This window comes from Pipistrellus kuhlii, unplaced genomic scaffold (assembly GCF_014108245.1).
Source record: "Pipistrellus kuhlii isolate mPipKuh1 unplaced genomic scaffold, mPipKuh1.p scaffold_m20_p_3, whole genome shotgun sequence".
NCBI lineage: Eukaryota > Metazoa > Chordata > Mammalia > Chiroptera > Vespertilionidae > Pipistrellus > Pipistrellus kuhlii.
The window spans coordinates 97,140,423-97,167,489 of NW_023425529.1; the positions used below are offsets into that span (position 1 = coordinate 97,140,423).

General features: G+C 36.0%; 2 protein-coding genes and 1 long non-coding RNA gene across 29 annotated transcripts in view; 1 reads left to right on the forward strand and 2 right to left on the reverse strand.

The window, feature by feature from the left end:
- The first annotated feature begins 197 nt into the window (after nt 1-197).
- EXOSC8 (exosome component 8) lies at nt 198-9,321 on the forward strand. The gene is made up of 11 exons (XM_036454984.2): nt 198-591; nt 1,970-2,006; nt 2,236-2,299; nt 2,890-2,963; nt 4,936-4,981; nt 6,018-6,123; nt 6,204-6,249; nt 7,420-7,516; nt 7,981-8,101; nt 8,200-8,306; nt 8,876-9,321. The coding sequence occupies exons 1-11, from the start codon at nt 575-577 to the stop codon at nt 8,989-8,991; spliced, it is 831 nt and encodes a 276-aa protein (XP_036310877.1). The 5' UTR covers nt 198-574; the 3' UTR covers nt 8,992-9,321.
- SUPT20H (SPT20 homolog, SAGA complex component) overlaps nt 9,018-27,067 on the reverse strand; it is a 55,716-nt gene continuing 37,666 nt past the window's right edge. For 8 of the 27 annotated variants that reach the window (XM_036454948.2, XM_036454949.2, XM_036454950.2 and 5 more), the window contains 13 exons: nt 24,777-24,928; nt 23,944-23,970; nt 23,335-23,367; nt 22,648-22,765; nt 21,772-21,871; nt 21,482-21,640; nt 19,488-19,794; nt 18,831-18,976; nt 15,295-15,350; nt 13,074-13,193; nt 11,749-11,854; nt 10,446-10,549; nt 9,018-9,486 (listed from right to left, as the gene is read on the reverse strand). In XM_036454948.2, coding sequence (XP_036310841.1) covers nt 9,349-9,486; nt 10,446-10,549; nt 11,749-11,854; nt 13,074-13,193; nt 15,295-15,350; nt 18,831-18,976; nt 19,488-19,794; nt 21,482-21,640; nt 21,772-21,871; nt 22,648-22,765; nt 23,335-23,367; nt 23,944-23,970; nt 24,777-24,928 — 1,566 coding nt within the window. In that variant the 3' untranslated portion in view covers nt 9,018-9,348. Of the gene's footprint in view, nt 9,487-10,445; nt 10,596-11,748; nt 11,855-13,073; nt 13,194-15,294; nt 15,351-18,830; nt 18,977-19,487; nt 19,795-21,481; nt 21,641-21,771; nt 21,872-22,647; nt 22,766-23,334; nt 23,368-23,943; nt 23,971-24,776; nt 24,929-27,067 lie in introns of those variants that run through there. The other 19 variants (XM_045588581.1, XM_036454962.2, XM_036454963.2 and 16 more) reach the window with 14 other exon arrangements.
- Nucleotides 16,131-17,107, reverse strand: LOC123653245. The gene is made up of 2 exons (XR_006742917.1): nt 16,895-17,107; nt 16,131-16,674 (listed from the first exon to the last, which is right to left on the reverse strand). It is a non-coding gene; the product is annotated as an uncharacterized LOC123653245 (long non-coding RNA).

A 27,067-nucleotide genomic window follows, 5' to 3' on the forward strand; every position in this document is an offset into this window, starting at 1 on the left:
CCACTGGAAGCGTACTCATAGTAGGAAATTACTTTATCTGACATTCAAATTTAATTGGCTGTACTTTATTTTCTGGCAACCCTATCCAGAAGAAAGGACACAGCCTACAAAACCAGCAGCTCCTGTGGAGCCCGCCCGGAACTTGCAAAGTGTAACCGCGGGAAATTTACGTAATCTCCGGTGCTAGAGCTGGGAGATCTTTACCTAGGAGAATGAAGAGTCGGAGAAGGGCGTAGAAATTTTGCAGTAATGCTTCACACTCACTACAGTATTATTTACTATCGATTGTTCTCAAACTCTTGAACAACCCGGCTGTTTCTAAAGAGAGACGCTCATCACTGATCGGATAGCAGATTCGTCAAAATCTGTAGAAGGCAAAGAAACCGAAAGAGGCTTCCAGCAAGAGACGGTGGAAACTAAGGCGGGTCAATAACCGCTGTAGTTGCACCTTCTGCGTATCCCGATACAGGAGAAGGGCACTCGGTTCCTCGTCGAAAGTGTGGAAGCGGAGCAGGCGCGCGTCCTGGAGACCGAAGTCGCCGCAGCGCAGGCGCAGAAGCAGGCTCGCGAGAAGATGGCGGCTGGGTTCAAGTGAGTATTGGCGGCTGGCCTGGCGTGCACATGTTTGTTCCCTGGCAGATGGTGGCTTCCCTTAACCGTTAGCTGGGGTTTTCTCACCTGGAGGCCACCCCACTTATCCCCGCGGAAGCAGGCCACGGGGTCGGAGGACCTGAAGGTGGTAGTAGGGAAAGAAAAAAGAGAGGGCTCCTTCCCTCCAGTGAGGCGGAAGGTGGAGGGTGTGTGTGCGTGAGTTCAGTGCCCGCCGGGAGTGTTTTCGGTGGAAGTGGGGTCGCCTCTTCCTCATTGGGTGCTTAGGTGGGTACTTGGCTTTCCCTTTGTGCCTTTCTGGTTATTAATAACTATAATAGATTAATTTCAAGGGTATCAGGAGCACTGTAGTTTGGTAGTGGATGTGCAGCCCCAGGAGACACAGTTGTATGTTTTTATTTTTATTTTATTGTAAATATATCTTGAACCTTGGACCCCTCAGTCTGCAGGTCCATGCTCTATCCACTGACCCAAACCGGTTTCGACAGTTGTATGTTTTTAAAGAGCGTTGCATCTGGCTCAGCTGGCGTGGCTTAGTGATCGAGCATCGACCTTTGAACCCGGAGGTCAAGGTTCGATTCCTGGTTAGGGCACTCGCACGGTTTGTGGGGCAAGTGTTGCATCAGAACCACATGCCAGTCCATTCTCCTTAAGTAATTTATTTCTAAAAGGACTGTGCCTTGTTTGGCAGTTTTTTTTGTGTGTGTGTGTGTGTGTTCCACTCTGGTGAAACCAATAGATTTTCATTCTTAGAGTCAAGTTTTTAAGCATATATTATAAATAGGATTCCAAAGGAAACCGATTTATTGAAAAAGTTACCTATTTGTATAAAATCTCAAGAGTATGATACAGTGTTGGACATAAACCTGCTTTTAAAATTAACTTTCTTAAGCAAGATCAACTATTTTAAAAATGAAAATTTTCAGTGTCTGTGGTTGTGCTAAAGTCGCAGGTACAGCTAATATAATAGTTTATTGTCCGTCATAATTGAAGAATATATTAAATTTAGTTACTGGATAGTAAAAATAAAGATGTAACTTTTTTTCATTCTCGCTAAGAATCCCTTCTTCAGAGACACAGAGAGTGATAGTAACTCTTCTTAAAGATGCCCAAAGGCTTTGGGCTCCAATACTGTAATTAAAGCAGGGTTAAGGACAGCAGTTAATAACTGTGATTGCTACAGCAAGAGTATTTACTTTTTATAAAGAGTTACATGTGGCAACAAACACATCAGAATATCTGAAGGAAACTTACATGTTGTGGAGACTTAACTCTGCCTCACTACACTTTTAAGATATTTGCCAGTTTCTGAGTTTATGTTAAGATTCATTACTTCACATATATTTTTAATATGTTTCAGAACTGTGGAACCTCTTGAGTATTACAGGAGATTTTTGGTGAGTAAAAGAGGTTATGTAGATGTTATGTCTTTTGATAGTATATGCTTTAAAGACAATGTCATATATACAAATATTGAACATTGTTACATTGTACAACTGAAACAATTATATCAGTTATATAAAAAATATTCAAAATAATTTCAACTAACAAGGTTTAATGTGTTTTCCTTGGTTCTGTATAAAATATACACATATATGTGCTTTACTTTCATATAAATTTATTTAGAAAGAGAACTGCCGTCCTGATGGAAGAGAACTTGGTGAATTCAGAACCACAACTGTTAACATAGGTGAGAATATTGAGTTCTAAAATAAGAATGTTGAAGTTGCTTCAGTTTTGAAAATATAATTTTTCTTGTTTTTTATACTAGTAAAGAATTTTTATTTGTAAAGTTTTTTAAAACTCACTTTATATGTTCTCAATTTATATGCTCTTTATTTACAACTTTAAAGTAACTATAGTTTTTTCTTATTCCTTCCATACCTCCAAGACATGAATCCATTATGTTTTAAACTAGTTAAACCTGATGTTGCAAATATGGAATTTTCCATTACCTTTATGGCATTCCCAAATTTTAGCCTCTGATCCACTTAACCAGTGTTTTGGCCAAATTCTACTATGTTTAAGGGATTTCGGTGATTTTGTGTAAAGAGATTTTTTTATCTGTTCACTGCTGTGTCTGAATAAAAAAATTATTGACTCAAATTTAAGGACAGGTGAATAATTCTTAAAACAGTAGATTTAAGTACTTATACCACTTTTTAAAAATTTGAGCTAGTAATTTAATAAGCAACTGGTTTGCGTAGCAATATAAAATCATGTAGAAAACAAAAACACTTTTTATGGACCCTTTCATTTTGTTTAAATACTTCTTTTCAGGTTCAGTTAGCACTGCAGATGGTTCTGCTCTAGTGAAGCTGGGAAATACTGCAGTAATTTGTGGAATTAAAGCGGTAAGTTTAATATATGTCTTACTAAATTGAGATTATCAGATTATCTTCATACTAGAGGCCCTCTGGCAATCTGGTACACTTAATGCATCAGTGACCATACTTTTCATATAGGTGAAAGGCATCTTGCTACTGTATGGGCAGCTACATTTTTTTGCCGATTATAAAAAATAGTACATAACATGATCCTTCTGAGTCAGTACCATTTTCCCCATCTTATGGGTAGAAAACTGAAGTAGAGAAAAGTTAAGTAATTGGCTTTGTCACAAAGTTGTGTCATAATCAGGGCTGACCACAAAATGTGCAAGCCAGAGTCCATGTATGTCATCACTGCATCATCCTGTTTCTTTAGAGTAGCCTTGCCATTTTTAATTTTTAAATCTAAGAGACTGTTACCAATATATAGGGAAGGGGGTCCCTAGGCCTGGCCAGCGACCAGGACTAATTTGTGGGGTGACTGCGGGACAGGGTGATTAGGAGGGCCCTCACCGGCACTCACCTTGGCTAGCGGCTTGGCACCACTGCTGGCTGGCTCTGCCCCCACTACCCCACCAATCGCCACTGCTGGTCATCTTCTCTCAGGGGGATGACTCTCAGTGCAGGAGCTGTCCTCATTCGGTTAATGTACATCATAGCAACTGGTTGTTCTTTCATTTGGTCGATTTGCATGTTAGGGTTTTATTATATAGGATACTGATTAAATTGTAATATATACTACTAATTCTGTTGACTAGGCAGTCAGGTTGTCACATTTAGTATTTTTCATTTACAAAGAGCTTTCATCTTTGAGTATTAGATAACACGACCCAGATTTAATGACTAGATTATAATTTATGGGTATTCTTCAAATGTTTTGAATCAAATAATTTTCAAAATTTGACCACCTTTAAATTTTTAAGAATTTGGGTATAATTTGAGATTTTTGGTGACATCCTTTTATCCACTGGTGGTATTTAATCCATGCAAATGTGTAGAAAATTGAGATTGTTCAAAAGAAAATCTTGAGGGAATAATAGCTGTGTACCTGTTATGTTCCAGACACCTTATGGTAGATACTTTACAAAATTAACGGTTTAATCCAACAGTTTTTGAGGTATAATTTCTGTCTCCTATTTTTACATGAAGTTCAGTAACTTGTCAGGAACATAAGGCTCATAAATAGAACTGACTACACTGCATTCTTACTTCACATAAGCTCAGATACTTCCTCGGAAAAACTGGGGTGATGATATCTAACAATAAGATTTTAACACTAACTGCTTAGTTTTATATTATGGACTGATGGCATCATCTCATTTAACCCTAAAAGTAGCTCTCATTAACTTCCCATTTTGCAGATGAGGAAATTGAATGGTAAGAGGTTAAGTAACTTACACAAAGTCTCTCAGCCAAAAAGTGTGAGGCTGACATGAAATGTGATTCCAAAGCTTTTGCTTAGTTCCTTTATCTGTTACCATCATTTCCTAAATCTGGCTGTGCCATAATTACATCGGGGTTTAAGCTAAAGATTCATGGCTACTGAATTAGTGCGAGGGTGGAGAAATCCAATTAATATTTTTTAATTTTGATGAGTACCACTGTAGTGTAACTATGCTGTACTGCCTCATTACTGCAGAGCTAAAGTGAGTGTTGGTGCCATTAGAGTCCCTGACACAACTCCTTAAGCATACCGGTAGTAGCTAGCTAGCTAGTTATATGGTCTTTGGTAGAGCCTTCATGATGTGGTACCATTTCCCCGAAAATAAGACAGTGTCTTATATTAATTTTTTTCTCCCAAAGTTGCGCTAGCTCTTATTTTCAGGGGATGTCTTATCTTTCCATGCACTAGGTCTTATTTTCAGAGGATGTCTTATTTTCAGGGAAACATTGTAGTTAGCTAGTTAATATGGTCTTTGATAGAGCCTTCCATAACTAAGGCTTTCTTAACAATTATTAAGTAGCTTCTTTGATTGGAAACATTTGTTTGCTTCTATAGGAATTTGCAGCACCATCACCAGAAGCTCCTGATAAAGGATATGTTGGTAAGTTATAATTTGGTAATTTTAATAACATTTAATACAAATATTATAGTTAAGTCCTAGTAGTTGAGAAAGTTATTCATAATCAGAATTATACAGGAATGGCCAAAACCGATTTGGCTCAGTGGATAGAGTGTCAGCTTGTGGACTGAAGAGTCCCGGGTTCGATTCTGGTCAAGGGCATGTACCTTGGTTGCGGGCACATCCCCAGTAGGGGGCGTGCAAGAGGCAGCTGGTCGATGACTCATCGATGTTTCTAACTCTTTCTCCCTTCCTCTCTGTAAAAAATCAATAAAATATAAATATATACATAAAAGAAGTATATAGGAATGAAGCAGACATTCCTGAAGTTTTCTATTGAAAGATAGCATAAGAGAATTTTGTAATTTTTCAAACTCATTCAATCAGTTTTTATTTATACATTCAGATGTCATTAACCAAGAAAATATCTTTTAGGAAAGGCTGTAATTGGAGACTTTGTGATTTATTTTTTAATCCTCACCCAAGGATATGTTTTTATTGAGAAACATAAATGTGAGAAACATCAATTGGTTGCCTCCAGCATGCTTCACCCGGGTATCAAATTTGAAAGCAAGGTATGTGCCCTGACTGGGGAATTAAACCCGCAACCTTTTGGTGGATGGGCCAGGGCCCACTATGCCATCATTTTTCTTGACTTGGGCCATTTGTTCTTTATGGTAGGAACCAATATTTTTAAAATGCAGAGCAGTTGGATATTACTAGAGGGGTTACGTTCTGTGACAGATTCAGGTATTTGGAAAGGAAGAAAACTTGTGAAGGATCTAAACCTTAAATGCTTTTTAAAAAAATATGTATTTGTGTGGTAAAGTTAGAAATGTAGATATTTTATCCAAGCTTAATAGTCTTAAAAAGACTAAGAATACAATTGATGTCTTATAAATCTTTCCACTTGGAAAAAGCTTTTCAAGGCAACAGTCCCCTTGCAATGGATTTACATTTAACACTTCCATAAACCAGAAGTGAAGTTTATTTCATAGTTGCAGAGTGTTTCTTTCAGTTCCTAATGTGGATCTACCACCTCTGTGTTCGTCGAGATTTCGGTCTGGACCTCCTGGAGAAGAGGCCCAAGTAGCTAGCCAGTTCATTGCAGATGTCATTGAAAAGTAAGATAATCGGGGATAAAGTATTACTGTCATTCATTTTCAGATAATTTTGACCTTTCCTTTACTGTTTTGTCATTCAGTTCACAGATAATTCTGAAAGAGGACTTATGCATTTCTCCAGGGAAGGTAAGAATAATAGAGAAGCTATAAGCTTTATTGTATTTTGTGAAGAGTAGATGGGGAAATTAAAAAACAACAACACACAATAGCCTTCAATACAGATGTCTTATTTTTAGATGAAGTTAAGTAAAAACATGTCTTATTCTGTAACTATGTAGTTCATAAAAAAAGACAACCAATTTTGACTAATTTATTGCCCGAGTTGGAGCTACATTAAGCTGAGGTAATTCTCTTCCCCTTTTGAACATTTTTTTTTTTCTTTATAGCAGATTACTGCTATGTGATTAGCTAATGTGTTTAAGGTGAATCCACACTATAAATTCTAATAATTTGAGAACTTAGAACTAAGTTGACTAGAACCTATCGGATTTTTCTATTTGATTACATATTTATTTGTAAAACCTACTAAGCATTTTTTTTAAAGGGAAACTTTTTTTTTTCCTTACAAGAGAAAGTGAGGAGGAGAGATAGAAATATCAATGATGAGAATCATTGATCAGCTGCCTCCTGCATTCCCCCTACTGGAGTTTGAGACTGCAATCCCAGCATGTGCCATGACCAGAATCAAACTGTGACCTGGTTTGTGGCTTACCCACTGAGGAACACCAGCCGGGCCTTACCAAGCATTTGATATATTAAGCTTTCTTTTTTTTTTTTTTTTTTTTTAATATTTTATTGATTTTACACAGAGAGGAATTGAGAGAGACAGAGTTAGAAAAGTCGATGAGAGAGAAACATCGACCAGCTGCCTCTTGCACACCCCCCACTGGGGATGTGCCCACAACCAAGGTACATGCCTTTGACCAGAATTGAACCCGGGACCTTTCAGTCGCAGGCTGACGCTCTATCCACTGAGCCAACCTGGTCCCGGCATATTAAGCTTTCTTTGGGAAAGTATATTTTGATTTTCATTTGTGACTTTCAAAATTATTTCCCTCATCTGACTTAGCAATAGAATGGACATGTTTGTCACTTGTCAGCTTGGTAGTCAAAAGCCAGCTTTTAACCAAACATATCCACTTTTTTTTGATTTCTTAAAGGTAAAGGTATTTCTTTTTTTGTAAGTTTTTGAAGGTTTCTTGCTTGTTTAAGGGTTCTGTGGTGTATAAGTTGAAACAAATCCCATGTTCTACCTATCAGAAGGCTTTAATTTGCTTTGTGTAAACTCTATTTTAGCTTGCTTGGGTTCTGTACTGTGATCTCATTTGCCTTGACTATGATGGAAATATTTTGGATGCCTGTACATTTGCTTTGTTGGCAGCTTTAAAAAATGGTAAGCAAACTTTAAGGCAATAATCCTCCTTTTGTGTCAGAATATTCTGTTTTGTTAAACTGCTTTTGTTATGGTTGAGCCATCATTCATTTTAGTCTTTAATAAAAAACGTTTATATACACCAGTGTTTCCCAAACTTTTGACATTTTCGTAACGCTGAGTACCCCTCAAAAAAAAAAAAAAAAAAAAAAGGATGTATTAGGCGCAGCTAAGCACGGTGCAGTGCACATTTCCATGAAACTCTGGTGCAACGTGTACCCCCACCAAACTCTTCCCGTACCCCTGGGGATATGCGTACCACGCTTTGGGAAACTCTTAATTATACACTATATTTATCTTAATGTTCTAAGAGGTCCCCCTCCCCCCAAAAGATTATTTCTGGAAAAGTTAAACAGGCAAAAGTGAATTTAGAAAATGCCATATTTGTTGCTTATATTAGAGATCTTACATATTTGTCTTTCTAGTACAATTGCCTGAAGTTACTATAAATGAAGAAACTGCTTTAGCAGAAGTTAATTTAAAGAAGAAACATTATTTGAACATTAGAACTCATCCAGTTGCTACCTCCTTTGCGGTCTTTGATGAGTAAGTTAAATGTGTAAAAATTTGTATTTTAAATATTCTTCTAAAATAAAATGTTTCATGGATTGATAATTTACACTTCAAAAAAATTTTTTAAATAGCACTCTGCTCATAGTGGACCCTACTGGAGAGGAGGAACATCTGGCAACTGGAACCCTAACAGTAGTAATGGATGAGGAAGGCAAGCTATGTTGTCTTCACAAACCAGGCATGTTCCCTTTACTTCAGTCCTAAATGTTTGGATGAAAACTCTGTGAACTTATTTACACAGGAGTAGGGCAAATGGAATATGGGATATTTACTGTTTACCTAATGCAGCAAATTTAGAATGACAGTTTGTTACCTCAAATTCCTTATGTTTTTATGTTTACCAGTGGTTCTTATGGCATACATTGGAATCACTTGGAGTTCTTAATATAATACATAACTTGGGCCGAAACCGGTTTGGCTCAGTGGATAGAGCGTCGGCCTGTGGACTGAAAGATCCCAGGTTCAATTCCGGTCAAAGGCATGTACCTTGGTTGCGGGCACATCTCTAGTGGGGGGTGTGCAAGAGGCAGCTAATCGATGATTCTCTCTCATCGATGTTTCTAACTCTCTTTCCTTTCTCTTCCTCTCTGTAAAAAATCAATAAAATATATATTAAAACAAAAGAACATAACTTGGCAATCTTAACCATACCCCCTGGTTTACAGCTTTGGTCTATAACTTGACATGATGTTGATCATTAAAAGTACAATAGCATATATTAAAAGTGTTGGTACAATAATTTTTCAGGTGGCAGTGGGCTGACTGGAGCTAAACTTCAGGACTGTCTGAGCCGAGCAGTTACAAGACACAAAGAAGTAAAAAAACTGATGGATGAAGTAATTAAGAGTATGAAAGCCAAATAACTATATTTTCTAAACATATTTGTAAAAAAAACTATTTATGACACTGTGCACAAATCTTTCATAATAAATATCAAACTACATTTATCTGAAGGACATTTCTAGTATTTCTTAGGCCACTTCTACATATTCTATGTACAGTGGAACAGTTTTGAAAAAGCAAGGGACTTAAGCAAACAAACCCTAAACATTTATTAAAGCATTTCTGTTTTTATTTAAAAATCATAGGGTTGTATAAAGTTTGTACATCAAATAATGTAAAATACTGATTATATTTTTAAAAACAAAAATGAAGTAGAAGCTCAATCTTTTTGATTGATTGTTCTTATGTTTTCAAAAAAGAAAAAAATAATGCAAGACTCAGAATTTTGGAGTGGTTGGTGTACCTCTCTTCATTTTACTTTTTGATTGGCTGCCTGTATTCTGTTGAGGATGTAGCTGAGCTGTTTGTACTGTTGCTGCTGCCATGGCCATTTGATGCTGTAAGAATCGCAACTGCTGTAAAAAGGGAGAGGGAAAAAATCAATTAAATATAAGCAGGTATAAAAAGATGCTTTTCCTGAGAGTGATAAGAACAAAAATGAAAGGGAGAGAGTGCTAAGATAACAAAAGGGGACTATTACCACATTCAGACAATGCACAATCAAACAGCACCAGTGGCACAGAAGCCTGCTGAGGGCTTTTAAAATGGTTATTGGTATATTTCAAAAATACATATTACTTTGCCCTGCCAGTCTATATTGTAGTAACTCAGCAACTTCAGTTACCATTTTGTTGTATAATAGTTTATACCAATATAAACCACCCTGCATAAAGATAGTCAACCATAATATGCTGACTTCCTGAGATAATGGAATGGCATTTTTCTAAAAGTTATGACATTTACTAGTAGGAACATTGGTGTTCTTGTCTTTTTCTGCAGTGCAAATTAATCATTGGCATTGACAACTGTCTATTTCAAAATATAATGCAAATTACAAAAATGGATGTTAATGTGCCACCAGCACTTCAAGAAAGATTTTAAGTCAAGAAAAGTATGGCTTAAATGTACAAAATATATTCAGTGCTCCAAGCTGGCTAAAATGTCAGACTTATAAAATTTGCTAAAATCTCTATTACTTTATAGTCTTAAAAGATAATAAAATAAAACTAAAGTTTTTTGCCGAAGCCGGTTTGGCTCAGTGGAAGAGCGTCGGCCTGGGGACTGAGTGGTCCCGGGTTCGATTCCGGTCAAGGGCATGTACATTGGTTGCGGGCACATCCCCAGTGGTGGGTGTGCAGGAGGCAGCTGGTCAATGTTTCTCTCTCATTGACATTTCTAACTCTCTATCCCTCTCAATTCCTCTCTGTGTAAAATCAATAAAATATATTTAAAAAAAAAAAAAAAACTAAAGTTTTTTGAGGTACTTTTGGAGCAGAGTATCTAAAATGTAATCAGAGTGAAGTTGCTGGATTACTTGTATCTGTTGCTGCTGCTGTTGAAAGGCAGAGGAGAGCTGGAATCTCTGCTGAGGAAGGCTTTGCTCAGGTCTGTTCTCGGCAGAGCCAAGCTGAGACAACACTACAGAGAGGAGAAGGGGAAAGCAGGCCAGTCAAAAGTTTGAAGGCCATCAGGGTTAGAAAAGGACAACACAGAAAATGAAATAGAAAAGTTATCAGTATGATTAATCTTCAGTATCAAATCACAGACATTTCATAATAAATTTAGTCTCCTGTTAGTTGAGGGCACTTCCTGGACATAGAAGGGGAAGGAAGTGCACATATATTAAACACTGTATATCTTCATGCATCTCACTGAAATTTGATAAAAGTGCTATGCTATTTAGAAAGCTTTTTGGCAAAATGTAAAATACAGGATGTTATTTTAAAATATAACTAATAAAGTAGGAAAGGGGGTAGGAGAAATCCAAGCTATCATAATAACATATCTGGTAAACAAGTGCTTTTAAACAAAAGATACTGCAATGAGTATCAGACTATACTAGTAGCAACAGAAATGGTGACCTGAGCCTGTGCATTATTCCTTTTTGAGCTGAGAGGGACCACAATAATCGTCTAACCCTCTCACTGTACAAAGGAAGAAATTTCAGGCGTAGATGGTTTGACTCAAAGGCAATTAGTGGCAGGTCTAGAGCATGGACCATTTTTACGGTTTTTCAGTCTAGAGTTCTTTCTACTAAATTATACTGGTACTTAAGAAGGTAATATCATGGGGTAAAGGATTATAAAAATTAAATTTCCATTAGAAAATTCTCTAGCTCTAAATCTCTACATGTAAGACCTTATTCTAAATTCAGATACTGGGAGTTACTTGTATATGATTGATTATAAAGGCACCAATGATAATTCAAAATGTTGACATGACCTTATTCAATCCTCAAACTCTGTAATTACTATTTTCAATTTACAAGATAATCTTCATTAAAGATTATGGTTTGCCATAACTGGTTCATTTACTGTTGGAAGTGGTAAGCAGTCATTTAATCTCATTTTTTTACAAATAAGTGGCTTATAGAAGTTATGTTACTGATATTACATCTTAATTCATGCAAATACAAGATATCAGAATGAGAACAAATATTAACTGTCAGTGGGAAAAAACTGGGGGCTATCAATAACTTGATTTAATAGTTCACAAGTAAATATATCTATACTATTTCCTACTTAATGCTTGCACGAGAAGGAAAAATAATCTTAAAAGGTGAGATCCCAACTAAATTAAATAATAAACTCAACATAAGAAATCATGAAGATACCAACCAGCTGCCTGTGACTGCATAAAACTTCCTACTCCAGCAAGATTAATAACAGCAGCATGCTGAGCAGATAAAGCCTTTTCTTGACTGTTTGATCCTTGTTCAGAACCCTAAATAAAAATCATACATGAGTTGTATAAAAAGAAAAACAATTTGTGTTGGTAAGAATCTAGTATTTTCTTTATAGGACAACAAATAACAATTTTAGACTATTATAAAAACAGTAACAAGGAAAAGACTTCAGAAGAATTAGCAAGAACAAAACCTAATAAAAGGGTAATATGCAAATTGCCCGACACTCCAACACACAAGATGGCCAGCACAAAATGGCCAGCAAGGGAGGGCAGTTGGGAGTGACCAGGCCTGCAAGAGGGCAGTTAGGAGCGATCAGGTCTGTAGGAAATAAAGTTGGGGAACCCAGGCCTGTGGGGAGGGGGGACCAGGCCAGCAAGAGGGGCAGTTTGGTGGGACAAGGCCTGTAGGAGAGAGCAGTTGGGGGTGATCAGGCTTGTAGGAGAGGGCAGTTGGGGGTGACCAGGCCAGCAGGGGAGGGCAGTTGGAGATGACTACACATGCAGAGGAGGATAGTTAGGGTGACCAGGCCAGTAGGAGAGAGCTATAGGAGACAATCTAGCCAGCAGAGAAGCAGTTAAGTGTCGATCAGGCTGGTAGGGGAGTGGTTAGGGGGTGATCAGGCTGGCAGGCAGGCAAGCAAGTGCTTGGAAACCAGCAGTCCTAGATTGTGAGAGGAATGCCAATTGCCCTGTAGGTCTGATCCAACTGATCCTACATGGACAGTCAGGCATCCCTTGAGGGGTCCCAGATTGGAGACAGTGCAGGCTGGGCTGAGGGACATACACAAACCCGTGGATGAATTTCAGCAACGGGCCTCTAGTCCTACATAATTAAAGCCTAATGCGGTGTCTGGTCGTTCAGTCATCTGTTCAACCAATCAAAACATAATATGCTAATGATATCCTAAGGCCGCTCAATGGCTCACTATGATGTGCATTGACCACCAGGGAGCAGATGCTCAACATAGGAGCTGCCCCTTGGTGGTCACTGTGCTCCCACAGCCAACTTCTCATGGCTCCTTCCACTGGCCAGCCACCCCCATCAGCCCTGATTTGGGGGGAAGAGGGGCGCGCGTGCAGGTGGGGAGAGACTGGCCCGCCAACATCCCCCAACCCCCCCCCCCCCCCCCGCCCCAACTGGCCCAATCTCTGGCCAGGCTAAGGGACCCCACCTGTGCATAAATTTGTGCACTGGGCCTCTACTATAAAATACAATTCTATAATACAAAACATGAAAAGATAGAAAAGCACATACCTGCTCCCCTGGCTGTTGAGGACTGGAAGTTGTGGGTTGCTGAAGTTGTTGGGGTGTAAATTGAGAGAGCTGCTGCTGCTGCTGCTGCAGAGTGTTGAAAATTAGTGAACCACCTGGAAGCTATTAAGAATTTAAACATGAACTCATTAATTTCACATTGTTTAAATTTTTTTATTCCACAAGTATTTTTGGAACATTCACTATGTGTCAAGTACTCTTTTAGGGATTGAGGAAACAGAGGTAAACAAAAATAAAAGCAAAACATGATCTCTGCCCTTAAAAAGAAAGATTTGAAAACAATTTTTAAGTGTTATTACTAAGGAATCTCAAATATGTTAATACTATCAAATATAAGTCATTCTGCTTCAAGTTAATGACATATACAAATATACACACTGAGTTTAACTTTTTTATACCTCAATACAAAACAGCATTCAGTACACTAGAAAGTAAGCAACAAGCTACTGAAAATCAGAGATATACTTATGAAAATTCATCTCTCAAAATTTGTCTAGCTTTGCCAAATCCCATGACTTCATGGATGCTTATATAATATAGTAAGAAATTCCAAAGCTGAAAAGTGCATTAGTTTAAATATCTCCATATTTAGTTTGGAGATATTTCCAGCTTTGTCATTCAGAATCTAAATTAAGTTAAATTAAAAAAAAAAGGTTTTAAGAAGAATTCAGAAAAATTCATGTTAAAAATTAAAACTAGTAATTCCAAATGAATCAGGAAACAAAGGGTTTTTCTTTTTTAATCTATAGGAGTTTAAATTATAAGCACTTTGAAGTCCTTAAGAGAAAGTCCAAATACCAAATATAGAATTCTGAGATCTATAAAGTTAAAAATCTCTATATCCAGCACAGCTTGTTGTTAAGTAAATTTGGGCATAGCACAAGTCAAATATTCTTTCCTCAAACAGTTTGATAGTAAATGTAGCAAAATTCATTTTTATGGTGGCTTTGTCGTTATTCTTTATTATCAGTTCTATTAAGGAATTCCATTCCTATTTTCACCAAGACTAATCCCTGACAGAAGTTCCAACAGCAATGTGTAGGAAAGTTGAATAAACCAATGTGATTTGTGATTTATCCATATTACAAGTAGATTGTTCTATAATTACAGTCTGTATATAGTAATATTGTGTTTGCATCTTGGATAAGAAGTTTTGTGTTTTGGCTCTAAACACATTTCCTGATTTACTTATAAACTAGAGGCCTGGTGCACGAAATCTGTGCACGGGTAGGGTCCCTAGGCCTGGCCAGTGATCAGGGCCTATCTGTGGGGCGACCAGTGAGGTGATGTGGGGGGGGGGGGCACTCGCCTTGGCTGGTCTGGGGCCTGCAGGCTGGGGGGAAGCTCCTGCATTGAGCGTCTGCCCCCTGGTGGTCAGTGTGCATCATGGTGACTGATAATTCTGCTCTTCAGTCGATTTGCATATTAGGATTTTATTATATAGGATACCAGATTGGTTTGATCTGTCTTTTACTGTTATTTCCCAATTTTGTGTCTCTAAGTCTTTATATTACCTATCTTTTCTAAATTCTCTGTAGATAATCTTATCAACTACCAACCTAATTTAATCCTGGAGTCCAAACCTTACAAAGGACGTAGAGCCTAACACTGTAAATATTTTAAGTTCACACTCTACGTGTACGAAATCTCCACATTTGATCTCTTTACATGCTGTCTATGTTGGCATTTATATCATTTATAAGAAAAGCCTCATCATTAGACACAAAATGTAATCTAATGAATATTTACCAAATGACTCTAAGGTGCCTGGCACTGTGCTAAGAAATTCTCCTCAGGAAAAGAACAAAGCTATTTTTAAATCCTCTATTCAAGTACAAAATCTTTTGTAAGCAAAAAGTACTACATTTATGTAGACACAAATGGTTATTGAGAGAGGAATTATTTTTTAAGTGTAGGTATTACTGCTAATGTAGTGAATAGGCAACTATTCACTTTGTAGTTGTCAATTCTCCATATCAAAACATCCAGTTCTTGATTTGACAGAGGTCAATGAAAGTACAGTATGAAAGACACCCATTCTTTCTTCTTACCCTCTCAACCATGCAAAGGAAGCAATTATATCCATATCCTCACAAGATTCTGAACCATCTCAAAATTTCAAATGCTGGCATATATAGGTATACATTGTAATAAAAATATCAAAGTATGAAAACTTTAATCAAGAGCAGTGATTCAGGTTTACCTGAAGTAGATTCAAGGGCCTGAGACTTGAAGTAGTTTTTAAACCAAATGGAACACCTATTAAATACAATTCCTGGTTATAAAAGGGAATTAAATCTTTTAAACATGAAAACACTTTATACTTTAGCATAAATAAATATGACATTTTAAGTACTTTGTTCCTAGATTTGCTTTATTTTCTATACTTTCAAAATGATCTTAAAAACAATACCCATCAATACTGAGATAAAAGATGTGAGCATTACATGTACATTTTATTCTATATTTGAGAAACTGAGATTTCTTTATCACTATTTTGACTGTTAGCTGGAAAAAGTAATCTAGACATATGCATAGGCCATAAATATAACTGAACTATCACAGTTATGCAAACAAATTTTCAGGTGTTGGCTTCTATTGACATTCCTAGGTGCTATATACTATATAATATACGATAATCACAACAACTATATCTCTGAGAACCAGTGTGCTCCATGCAATTATTTTAAAGTCCGAATGCTAATATGAATAATAAAGTACAATGAATTTTGTTTGTAGGGTCAAACTAATAGGAAATAATACTGTTAATTTTGTGACAACATAGAACACATCATAAATCAGGAGCTGGCAAACTTTTTCAATAGGCCAGACTGAAAATGTTCTGTTGGATATTCTTCCTGCTCATTTTTCTTTACATTTTAAACACATCTTTAAAAATGTAAAATCTAATTTAGACTGTAAGATTTTTATTTGCTGACGCTAGTCTCAAAATGCATGTATATTTTTCTCACTAACAATATATACCAATTTGAACTCTAATTAAAAATGTATCTAGTCTGCTAAGCAAATTTTTTTTAAAAGGTAAGAGACAGGCCCTGGAAAGGCAGCTCAGTTGGCTGAAACATTGCAGATTTGATTTCTGGTCTGGGTAGAGGCAACTGATCGATGTTTCTCTTTCACACAGATGTTTCTCTCTTTCCATTCCTCTCTAAAATCAACAAAAAATAGCCTCAGATTAAATAAGTAAATAAATAAACAGATAAATAAGTAAATAATAAAAAGGTAAGAGGCAGGAAATTTTTGTATAAAGAAACTTAAAAAAAAAAAAGCATAATCAGATGAAAATATGACACTGATTTTACTTTCAGGAATTCTCATGTAAAGAATTGTCAAAATTTCCTTTAAAGGTAAATGACATCTATATAATGCTATTGCTTATTAAAGGCACTTCATTTATTAATCTGAAATACCTATTATAGTTAGATAAATACTCATACTTTACATCAAATGAAATGGAATCTAAGGAAGAAAAACAGACTTCCTTAAGGACCCACAGTTAGCATTGGAAGCCATGTGTAACTGGTAGAGTTACATGTAAATATGAACATTCTAAATTCAACATCTGGCCGAAACCGGTTTGGCTCAATGGATAGAGCGTTAGCTTGGGGACTGAAGGGTCCCAGGTTTGATTCCGGTCAAGGGCATGTACCTTGGTTGCGGGCATATCCCCAGTAGGGGGTGTGCAAGCAGCAGCCGATCGATGACTCTCTCTCATCGATGTTTCTAACTATCTCTCTCCCTTCCTCTCTGTACGAAATCAACAAAATATATTTAAATTCAACATCTGATTCCATTTCCAGTGCTTCCACCACTACAGCACTTTTATGCACATTAAAATAAGAACATCAGCCAAAAAATTAGGAAATTACAGAAATGTTAACATGCTTATATTATACTAGAGGCCCAGGGCACGAAATTTGAGCATGGGAGTGTGTGCCTCTCAGCCCAGCTTGCACCCTCTATAATCCAGGACTGCTGGTTTCCAATTGCTCACCTGCCTGCCTTCCTGATTATCCCTAACCCCTTCTACCTGCCAGCCTGATTACCCCTAACCACTCCCCTGCCAGCCTGATTGATGCCTAACTGCTCACCTGCAGGCCTGGTCCCCCCCAACTACCCTCTCCTGATGACCTGGTCACCCCTAACTGCCCTCCCCTGCAGGCTTGATCACAACTGCCCTCCCCTGCTGGACATATTGTGGCAGCTATCTTGTGTCCACATGGGGGCAGACATCTTGTGTGTTGGAGTGACTGTCAATTTGTATATTACTCTTTTATTAGATAGGATTCTTTGGGCTCTCTTAAGTCAGTGATTTTTCAATCAGTGTGCTGCAAGAATATTTAAGACATTCAATAGTTACAGACCTCTTTTCGTTTAGATTGTTAAAAGAAATGACAACAGCCTACACAACGATAGCCGTTTGGTGTGAATGCTCTGTCTTGAATAATATCCAGAGAGGATATATTATAGAGTTGCATCGTAAGGTAGCATCTGCTTGGACAATTCTTGGTACCAGAAATCCTTATATACAAATATAGGCACCTGATTTTTATTTTTTTATTCCTCACTGAACAATATGTTTTTATTGACTTTTTAGAGAGAGAGCAAAACATTAATTGGTTGCCTCCTATGCTTCCCAAAACATTCCTGGTGCCCTGACCTAGAATTAAACCCTCAACTTTTTGATGTATGGGATGACGCAGCTGAACAACCCAGCCAGGGCTAGATATCTGATTTTTTTAAAAGTTACTTTGTAGCAAAAAAGGTAGGTAATTACTATTATTATTTCTTTCTGTAAATAAATCAAAATTATACCAATTTTTTGTCAGATCGGCAAAAATTATTTTTTGGTGTGCCTGCCACAGAATTTCAGTAATTAGTTTATGTGTGCCATGAGGTGATAAAGGTTGAAAATCATCATCTTAAGTCATATAAAGTTTTTGATTAATTTTCTTACTTTGTCAAGTTTGTTTTTCCTATTAAATTTTTTTCTCAGCAGTAGAAAACTGGATTGTAACAAGATATTACATTACATTCTCTTAAGGAACATTAAATAGTACAAGCTGTTATAGCTATTTTCTAGTATATGTAGTAACAAGTTACTACAACAATAAAACTACTACTATTGATGGCAGCACATATTTTTATATGCTTAGGTCAAGGTATAATTTAAGCAGTTCATCTGTATATACTCATTTAATGCTCACAATTAAGAGGTATTAAGGTATTATTATTATTATCCACATTTTATTTATGAAAAAGTGAGGCACAAAGGTAACTTTCCCATGATTACCCAAAAAGTTAAGTTACAGAACTGGGATTCAAACTCAGGCAGTCTGCCTCCAAAACGGGGGCTTTTAATTGCCACACTATGTCGCCTTTCTTGCACAATATATATTTTCAAGATACATTCCTTCTATTTGGAGTAAGATAACAATAAGACTATCAATGTTAACTTTATTATAATGTGTAGAAGACAAAGATATAATTTGCAGATTTATGGGGCTTATCAAGTTTCTTTCCAGAAGCTGATTGCTAGATGATTTTTAATTTAAATACCAGAACTTTAAAGGCTTCCAACATAAGCCTTTCCTTTAAAAAGAGCCTTTTTAACATGAGGCATGTTAAATATTTTTAATAACAGCATAAAAATGTCATTTTTACATTAGTATGTATTTTAATTTTTTAAAGAGGTTATTATATCCAATATATTCTGACCTGCTTGAGAAGCTGCCTGCATTGTACCAGGTAATGCATTTGGTAGCAGACCTCCTGAGGGGAGAAGGCTTATTCCTGCAGGAGTTATGGCACCAGTGTTACAGCCCAGCATAGGGTTTGAACCATTCATCAAAGCCTGAGCTCCACTAAAGGAGAATAGACAAAGCATTAAATTTATAATATAAAAGAAAAAAAATCAGAGCCTTAATTCCTTAGATTAAAAAAAGAAAAAAACAACATCACCATTAAACCAATGAGATAATTCTATATTAAATATCAATTTCAAGGCTGTTTCCTTTTTATGCTAGAAAGTTATAGCAAGGTTGGCTAAAATTAAGTACATATACTGCATATTTATCAAGGTTATAATATAATTTCAAATAGTAAAGCACTGATCGAAGGATTAAAAGATAGTAACAGAAGACAAACAGAAAAATCTAAGCTACTGTCAATATGTAATAGTATTGTCTTCGTGCATATAAATAGATGTATTATTCAAAATTAAAACATACTTGGTTGAGATAGCTTTTATCCATATTTATAGTATTTCCTTTCATTTTCAGTAAGATGACATTTATTCTTAATTTCACAAATGAGAATTCATTCAGATTGGTGAGAATATCTTTTGAAAAAATCAGGGCATCAATGAAGACTTACCAAACAGAGCCCACTACTTTGATGAAGTTAAGTCCAGCAGAGTTTGCCATGACCTGGGTAGCTGTGGTTCCTGGAGTTATAGATGTTACCATGGTGGAAAGAGGAATGGTCATTACAGGCATTGCCTGGCTCAGAGACCTTTGCTGCTGAGCAAACTGAGTTAACAAAATGGGCTGAGGGGTGAAGCCTGAATCTTGGGGAGTAGGGGTAGTTGAAGGGATAATAAGAGTTGAGCTCTGAACATCAGGAGGGTATGGGGTCGATGAAAGGGTTGGTGTAGGAGTAGATGGCTTAGGAGTTCCAGATCCTGCTCATTGAGAAAAATAAAAATTGCTAGTTTGTTATAAATGGCCAGTCTTTTTAAAAATAAGGTTAATGGAATTTTACTTAGCACTGACAATTTGTTCCAGTTTTTTTTTTAAAGCAGTTAACTGCAAGTGTTAATTTCTACACATGATACATGAGTGTTGCTACACTCAATTACAATTAAGGATGCAGTATATCACCTAAAAATCCCATCAGATGTTATTATAGTAACATTAAAAACACATATTTGTATTCTACCACAGTACTCATTTAAGTTATTTTTCTATATGTTACCTTTAGTCTAAAAAGTTTAAAATGAACTCAAATTAATTTTTTGTTATTTACAATTTCACTAATTTAGGACTTCATTTAAAAATATTGCTTATTTTCTATAATAGTCTGAGATAACGCTGAACATATTTAATAAATTACATATGGTTAATAGTCATATGTGGCACCTAAATAAACATGTTTAAGTTCTAACACATCAAGTTTATCCTGACAAGCAAATTTACAAAACACAGTAATAAAGCAAATATTTGATAGGTAATACTGCATCATTAACAGTAACTGCGTACTTCTATTTAATTGTAGAATGTATAGAAAATCTGTTGTGAATGAAGTATACACAGTTTATCAACTTTTTAAGAAAAAACAAAACAAAAAACAAAAACAAAAAAAGTAAAACCAAAAGCTCTTGAGGTGTTTTCTTTTTTAGCTTTCATGTCCTGCAGAAAGAAAGGAAAGAAATGTGAATGTCCAGAAGCTGTCACTCAACCCTTACTTAAAGTAACAACTGTGTGCAGATTAGCATAATTCATACCCACAACATAAAAAGTGTGAATAAGACTTTCAGGAAATTGATATATTTTTCTTTGTGCAAAACAAGAAGGCAGAAAAATTACACCTTTTGAGCTATCAAGATGAAGATGTTTATATCTAATGAGAAGACAACCACCCTATTACTGTGCAGTGTACTAAAACTTAAAGCATATTTTAATTACCTATAAAAAAAAATCTAAAAAACTGGAATGCTTTCTTGCAAATTAGGATTAAAATATCTCCGATATTTATTAATTTGAAGAAATTCTTCCCAAAGAATTCTTAAATAACTCTTCTTAATGATAAAAAAGTATTAAGTACTAAAAATTACATTTTAATATCTTCAGAATAATGCTTTGTAATCATCACGTTTTACTAACTGACAATTTATAAGAGTGTAGAATGTTTCAGAAAAATTGGCTTTCAGTTTATTGTATCACCACCTTGGAAATAGTTGGCTTCTTACATATACAAAGACAAGCCTGCACCAAGAACACTTATGACATTTTTTTCATATAGCTGCAAAGTTTATGTAAAATGTAAAGTGGCCCCAGGATAAAATAAAATAAAAAATATTCTGGAATTTTACTACCATATCTAACTACCAGACTTTTAAAAAGGATATGTATAGGCTGTAAGTCTATAAGAAAGGTATACACAAGGTACATACATAAATATAGAAAAACAAATACAATTATATTAAACATATAATACATATAATCAACGAGATTTGCCTCAAGATTATCAAAACTTATACATTTGGGTACACAGTTTATCCAGATTTTACTGGTCAAAAAAAGCTATCTAAGAAACACTAATGCTAAAGTTTATGAAGAGTTACTATAAGAATTTAAACCAGGACTCACTTTGTGATGAACTGGCAGGTGACAGGGCAGCTGGAGAAAGCATGCTAGTTTGACTGAGATCCACAGATGACTTTCGAGAAAGACTTGGTGGCTTAGAAGCAGGAGGAGGAGTTGGAGACTTAAGAAAGCTGCTGGCCTGTTGTGGCGTAAAATAGTTACCTAGAATATAATATTGGTTCCTATAATTCAAAATTTTGTGAAAATCAAATTATGAGTAAAATTTTAAAAACAAGTTATGACCATATGATGTTTTTTTACACTAGATTACAGAAAAGTAGAGAATGTAATACCTGTGGAACTATTTCCTGAGCTTGAGGGAAGTTTGATGGGTGGAGGTCGATGTTTTATCCCTTTCCCTAGTACTGAAGACTGAACTGACACGGTCTCAGGCTATAAAAAAACAATGATATTAAGTATACTTGTTATAATTAAGGTCAAATCTATATCTCATAAATTAATTCCACTATAATTCCCAGAAGAAAAAATCACTTTATTTTTTAAAAATATTTTTGTTTATTTCAGAGAGGAAGGAAGAGGGAGAGATAGAAACATCAATGATGAGAAAGAATCATGGATTGGCTGCCTCCTGCATGCCCCCTTCTGGGTATCAAGCCTACAACCCAGACATGTGCCCTTAAGTGGAATCAAGCCAGGGAACATTCAGTCTGCAGGCCAATACTCTATCCACTGAGCTGGGCAGAAAAAACAAAACAAAACAAAACAAAAAAAACATTTTAAAACTGCAAAGTACTTTCAGTGGTTATAGACTGAATATTACAGATGTTACAGAAGAATAAATTTCAAATAAGGTCATCTTATACATAAACAATGAAGAAAAAATTTCTGAGTAAGCGGGTGGGGAGAAAGTTTGTGAGAAAGGGACAGAGGAGTAAGATGGAGACAAAGCTTAATCCTTAGATTATTTTTTCCAGAAAAGTATATATGGAAGCCATTGATTCATTATACCTTTTGCACTATCTTTGTATATATTTGAAAATTTCCATTATAAAAAGTTAAATTTTAAAAAAATTAAAAGTACAATCAAAACAAAACAATTGCTACATCCCTCAAAAAATAACATATCTCAGATAACTTGAGAAACAATTAGGCACAAATAATAAACAACACACACAATATCTGGCATAAAAAATAAAAGAAACACACACTTCTGTTTCTTTCCCTGGAGAAAGCTGACTCAAGCTGGCTGAGCCACTGGAGCTATGCAACATCTTGACTGGACACTTGGCTTCAATCTGGACCAATTCCTGGTACTGATTAACTACCCTAAAATATTAGAAAAAATTTTTTAAAAAGCAGGTAAGAATTACTTAACTCTTTTAAACATCAATTTATTATGTAGAAAATAAATACTGTTAATTAAAAAGTTCTAGCAACTTAACACAAAAATTAAAATTTGACAGTTTACCTTTCTGTTAAAAGTACTTTTTTAATCTTTTCAATAACAAGCTAATGCTCCAAATCTTTTGCACTTAAATTATCAATCTTAAAATATATTTTCAGTACCTCAAATACAGAAATTACATGGGTTATTTTCTAATCAATAAACAGTCAAAAAAATACCACTTTCACTTAACATTCTGATTAAAGAGCTACTTAGAAAGTATCTTCCTTACCTACTAAGATATGTCTACATTTTTAAATTTAAACTAAAGCTGTATTTTAAACATTATTCTTTTAATTGTTACTTTCCTAATTCTATTTTTTAAATCCTAGTAAAACCTATGGTATAACTAAAATCAAACGTTTGATTCCTAATGAAGTACTCTTTATCCTCTGAGAGGGAAGATTTTCATATCTATCCAGATCAAAAATAAAGATGCTAGTATTTTTACCTTTCAGCATCAGTCTTTGATCCTATAATGAACCTAAAATATTTAAAAAGAAAGAAAAGTGTAAGAATTCTCTTAGGGAGTTCTGGAATTACTTTTGAAGGCTTCCATTTTCATTTATCAAATTATTGACAGTAATTTGACAAATTTAAATCTACCAAGATATGAACAAAATTTAAAATACATTTAAAATTGGGAACAATAAAGTTTGGCATGCAATAAAATAATATTGTGAATAATTTGGCTGTTTTAATTTAAGGGAAATTTATTTTGCCACAAAACTTAAGTATCAAAACAAAATCTGGGCTGAAAGTTACCAAATGCTATACAACTTTGCAAGTGTCTGTTCTACAACAAAATTCTCTGAACTGTGTGCAAGGCCTTGTTTTCATTTTAACCTGTAGCAGCTCTTCAGCTATATTCCCAAATGATTATCGCAACCAATGGTTTTAGAAGTCATTAGTTTACATAGCAGGAACACAATATATTTTAGATAAGAAAGATAGTTGATTGGAAACTCAGAAAAAAAATGTATTCACTAAGTCTTTAAAGAGCTTGACATTTACATGTTTTCTTAACAGATTTTAATAATGTTTATTTTTTTTTAATTACCAATTTGAATGATCTTCTGTGAAGGAGCTGAAATATAAAATGTAGAAAAAACAAACAAACAAAAACCTGGTTAATGCAACTCAAACTTTAACTTCATCGTTATTAAATCAAATAACTTATAAGTATGGAGAATGACTGAAAGATAACAAACCATGCAGCACTTTTGCAGCAACTCCCTAATATACAGGCCAAAAATTTTATTTTCTTCTTGTCAAATCTATTTGGGTAGCTTTCTTAACTAACTTTTAAAAATAAGAATATATGTTACTGCCGTGTTTAAAAAAAAGTTCACAAAATGATTTAAAATGAACAATATATATCTTTAAGTGGAAGATTAATAAAAATAAAGGTAATAAAAATATCAGATCCTTCTACTTAGCATACAATAGAAACTGCTAATGTAAAAAAAAAAAAATTAGTGGAGGATTGATGACTGCTACTGTTTCCTCCCATCAACTTTTACTTAGGTATTAGTGAAGTTATTCTTTAAAATCCATCTTTCGGCTGCAGTTTCAAATACTATTTTGTATACATAAAGACTTTATAAACAATTTAACAGAGATCTGGTCCCTGCTTTTTTCTCCTCTTTGTAATTTCTTATTTTCAAAACATCATCAACTTGATTAAAATAGAAAACTAATAAAAACAAAATTAAATACTGGTACCTTGTACTAAATATATGTAGTTCATAAATTTAGGAAGCCAAATCTAATAAGTGTATTTAAATAACAAATAAATCCCCAAGGGGGAAATTTTATTCATTAATAGTGTACCAGTAGTTGCTACATAAATTCTGATGTTTTTGTCAGTTACATGTATTTAACAAAACTCACTTGGATGGAGACATATGGCTGTCAATCTCTTCATCTTCTTTACATGGCTGTATTTTACCGTAGTAAAGTGGATCGCCAAGTGACTGAAAAATGGTCAGCTTTGTTTTCTGATTACCAGCTTCACATTCAAATACATAATCATCTTTGACATCCTGAAAAAGATAGAGCATCCCATTATGAACAAAAGGGGGCTACGGAGACATCCAGTAAAGACTGTGGCAAAGGTAAACTCGGTACCCCCCACCTCCTATAACCACATCAAATTTTACAACTATTGAATAAAACATACAAAAATCATCATTCAGAACCACCTGAAACCTAGCTGAATGGAAGTCCTACAGCTGGGAATTAATGAAGAAACACATCAAAACTGGTAAGAGGGGAGAAATTGTGGACCTGGCTGGTCCCACACTCATGTGTGGCAGTTTAACATCAGGAGGGATATGTTGGCCATGGAGGTTTTCCTGAGGAACACAGGATTACTGGCTCACATCAGGCCCCCCACCTAGGGTTCCAGAGCTGGAAAAGAAAAGTCCCCATAACTTCTGGCTGTAAAAATGAGCAGGGGTTGTGGCTGAGTGACATGAAGGTGTGGGGAGTCCTAGGCAGTTCCTCTTAAAGGGTCACTTCCAAGTTTACTTGGACATACTCCCTCTGAGTTCCAGTGCTGGAACATCTGGGAAGGAACCAATTTACCTGGAATCAGGAAAAACCTGCAGGGGCGGCTTTTTCTCCCAGACAGAAGTGCTACCAGAGGACAGTGTTTCTGTGCTGAGCTCTCCCTACCACAGAGTTGCCAGGCTGGGCCATATCTGAATCTCCTTCAACATGGCTCACACTTCTCACCCACCCTGGTGATTTCCCTGAGACACCCTCCCTACTTATAAGCTCATCCAAGCTATTTCCAGTGGCTTTTCCCATACAACTGGCCTCTCCTGCCTCATACTTTGGATTTTCCTAAAATCTCTCAAACAAGTAGCAGCTAACATCAGCATTCAAGGCACTTCTCAGTAAGTGGCCCCAGGCCCTGAATTAGCTACAGCCTACCCTGGTTTACAGCTCGGCCTCTCCTGGGCACCTCCAAACTCAACATAAATAGCAGCCATCTAAAGACCACTTTGTAGCTTACACTGGTTGGCCCCAGGTAGGGCACAGGCAGAGGCTGACTTTGTACCTCTTGGGAAGCCCCAGAGGCAGGGCAACTGGTGGTCAACTTCAACCACACAAGATTACCACTTTCATGAGTTCACAATGAAAGGGTGGACACAGTGAACACCAAAGCCCCACTGAACCAAGTCCAATTCCATAGGATTGATGATAATGAACTCCTTTAGCTTTTCCTTATCTGGGAAGCTCTTTGGGTCCTGCTCAGCAGCTCTTCAACTATAGTCCTGGCTCATTAGCACAACCAATTGGCATGGAGGTCAATCCCTCCCAATGATGCCAATACAAATCAAAGCTCACCTATCTTATGACAGTGCATATAGCTCACACAGGGGTGCTGCTTAGGTGCCCAGCTCAGGCAACTGGTGAGGCCGAGCCAATGGGCCCTACAGGACACTTACCAAGTCTAGGAGACATAGCAGATCTACCTAATACATAGAAACAAACATGGGAAAGCAGCCAAAATGCAGAGACAAAGAAATATGTCACAAATAAATCTCCAGAAAAAGAACTAAAGGAAATGGAAGCAAGAAAACTACCCTTTCCCCCCAAAAATAAGACAGTGTCTTATATTAATTTTTGCTCCCAAAGATGCGCTAGATCTTATTTTCAGAGGATGTCTTATTTTTCCATGCACTATGTCTTATTTTCGGAGGATGTCTCATTTTCGGGGAAACACAGTAACAGATACAGACTTCAAAACAAAGGTTACAATGATGCTCAAGGAACTTAATGAGAAATTCAAGGAACTTAGTGAGATCAACAACATAAAAAAGGACCAGCAAGAAATGCAGCATACATTAAATGAAATAAAGAATAATTTATAGGGATTCAACAGTAAGGAGAGGGTGCTGAGTCAAATCAATAATTTGGAATTATAAGGAAGCAAAAAAACCCACACCCAGAACAGCAAAAAGAAAAATCCAAATACATGAACATAGTGTAGGGAGGCTCTGAAACAACTTCAAGAGTACCAACCCTCACATCATGGGGGTACCAGAAGGAGAAGAGAGGGATCAAGAAAATTTATTTGAAAAAATGACAGAAAAATTTCCCTACGTGATGATAAGAAATAGATATACAAGTCCAGGAAGCAGAGTCCCAAACAGGTAAACCCAAAGAAGCCT

What these genes read in the sequence shown, in the direction of transcription:
- EXOSC8 (XM_036454984.2), top strand. An exon ending in AGTATTACAGGAGATTTTTG is followed by an intron (nt 2,007 to 2,235) that starts GTGAGTAAAAGA and finishes AAATTTATTTAG; the next exon opens with AAAGAGAACTGCCGTCCTGA. An exon ending in GTTGGCAGCTTTAAAAAATG is followed by an intron (nt 7,517 to 7,980) that starts GTAAGCAAACTT and finishes TTGTCTTTCTAG; the next exon opens with TACAATTGCCTGAAGTTACT.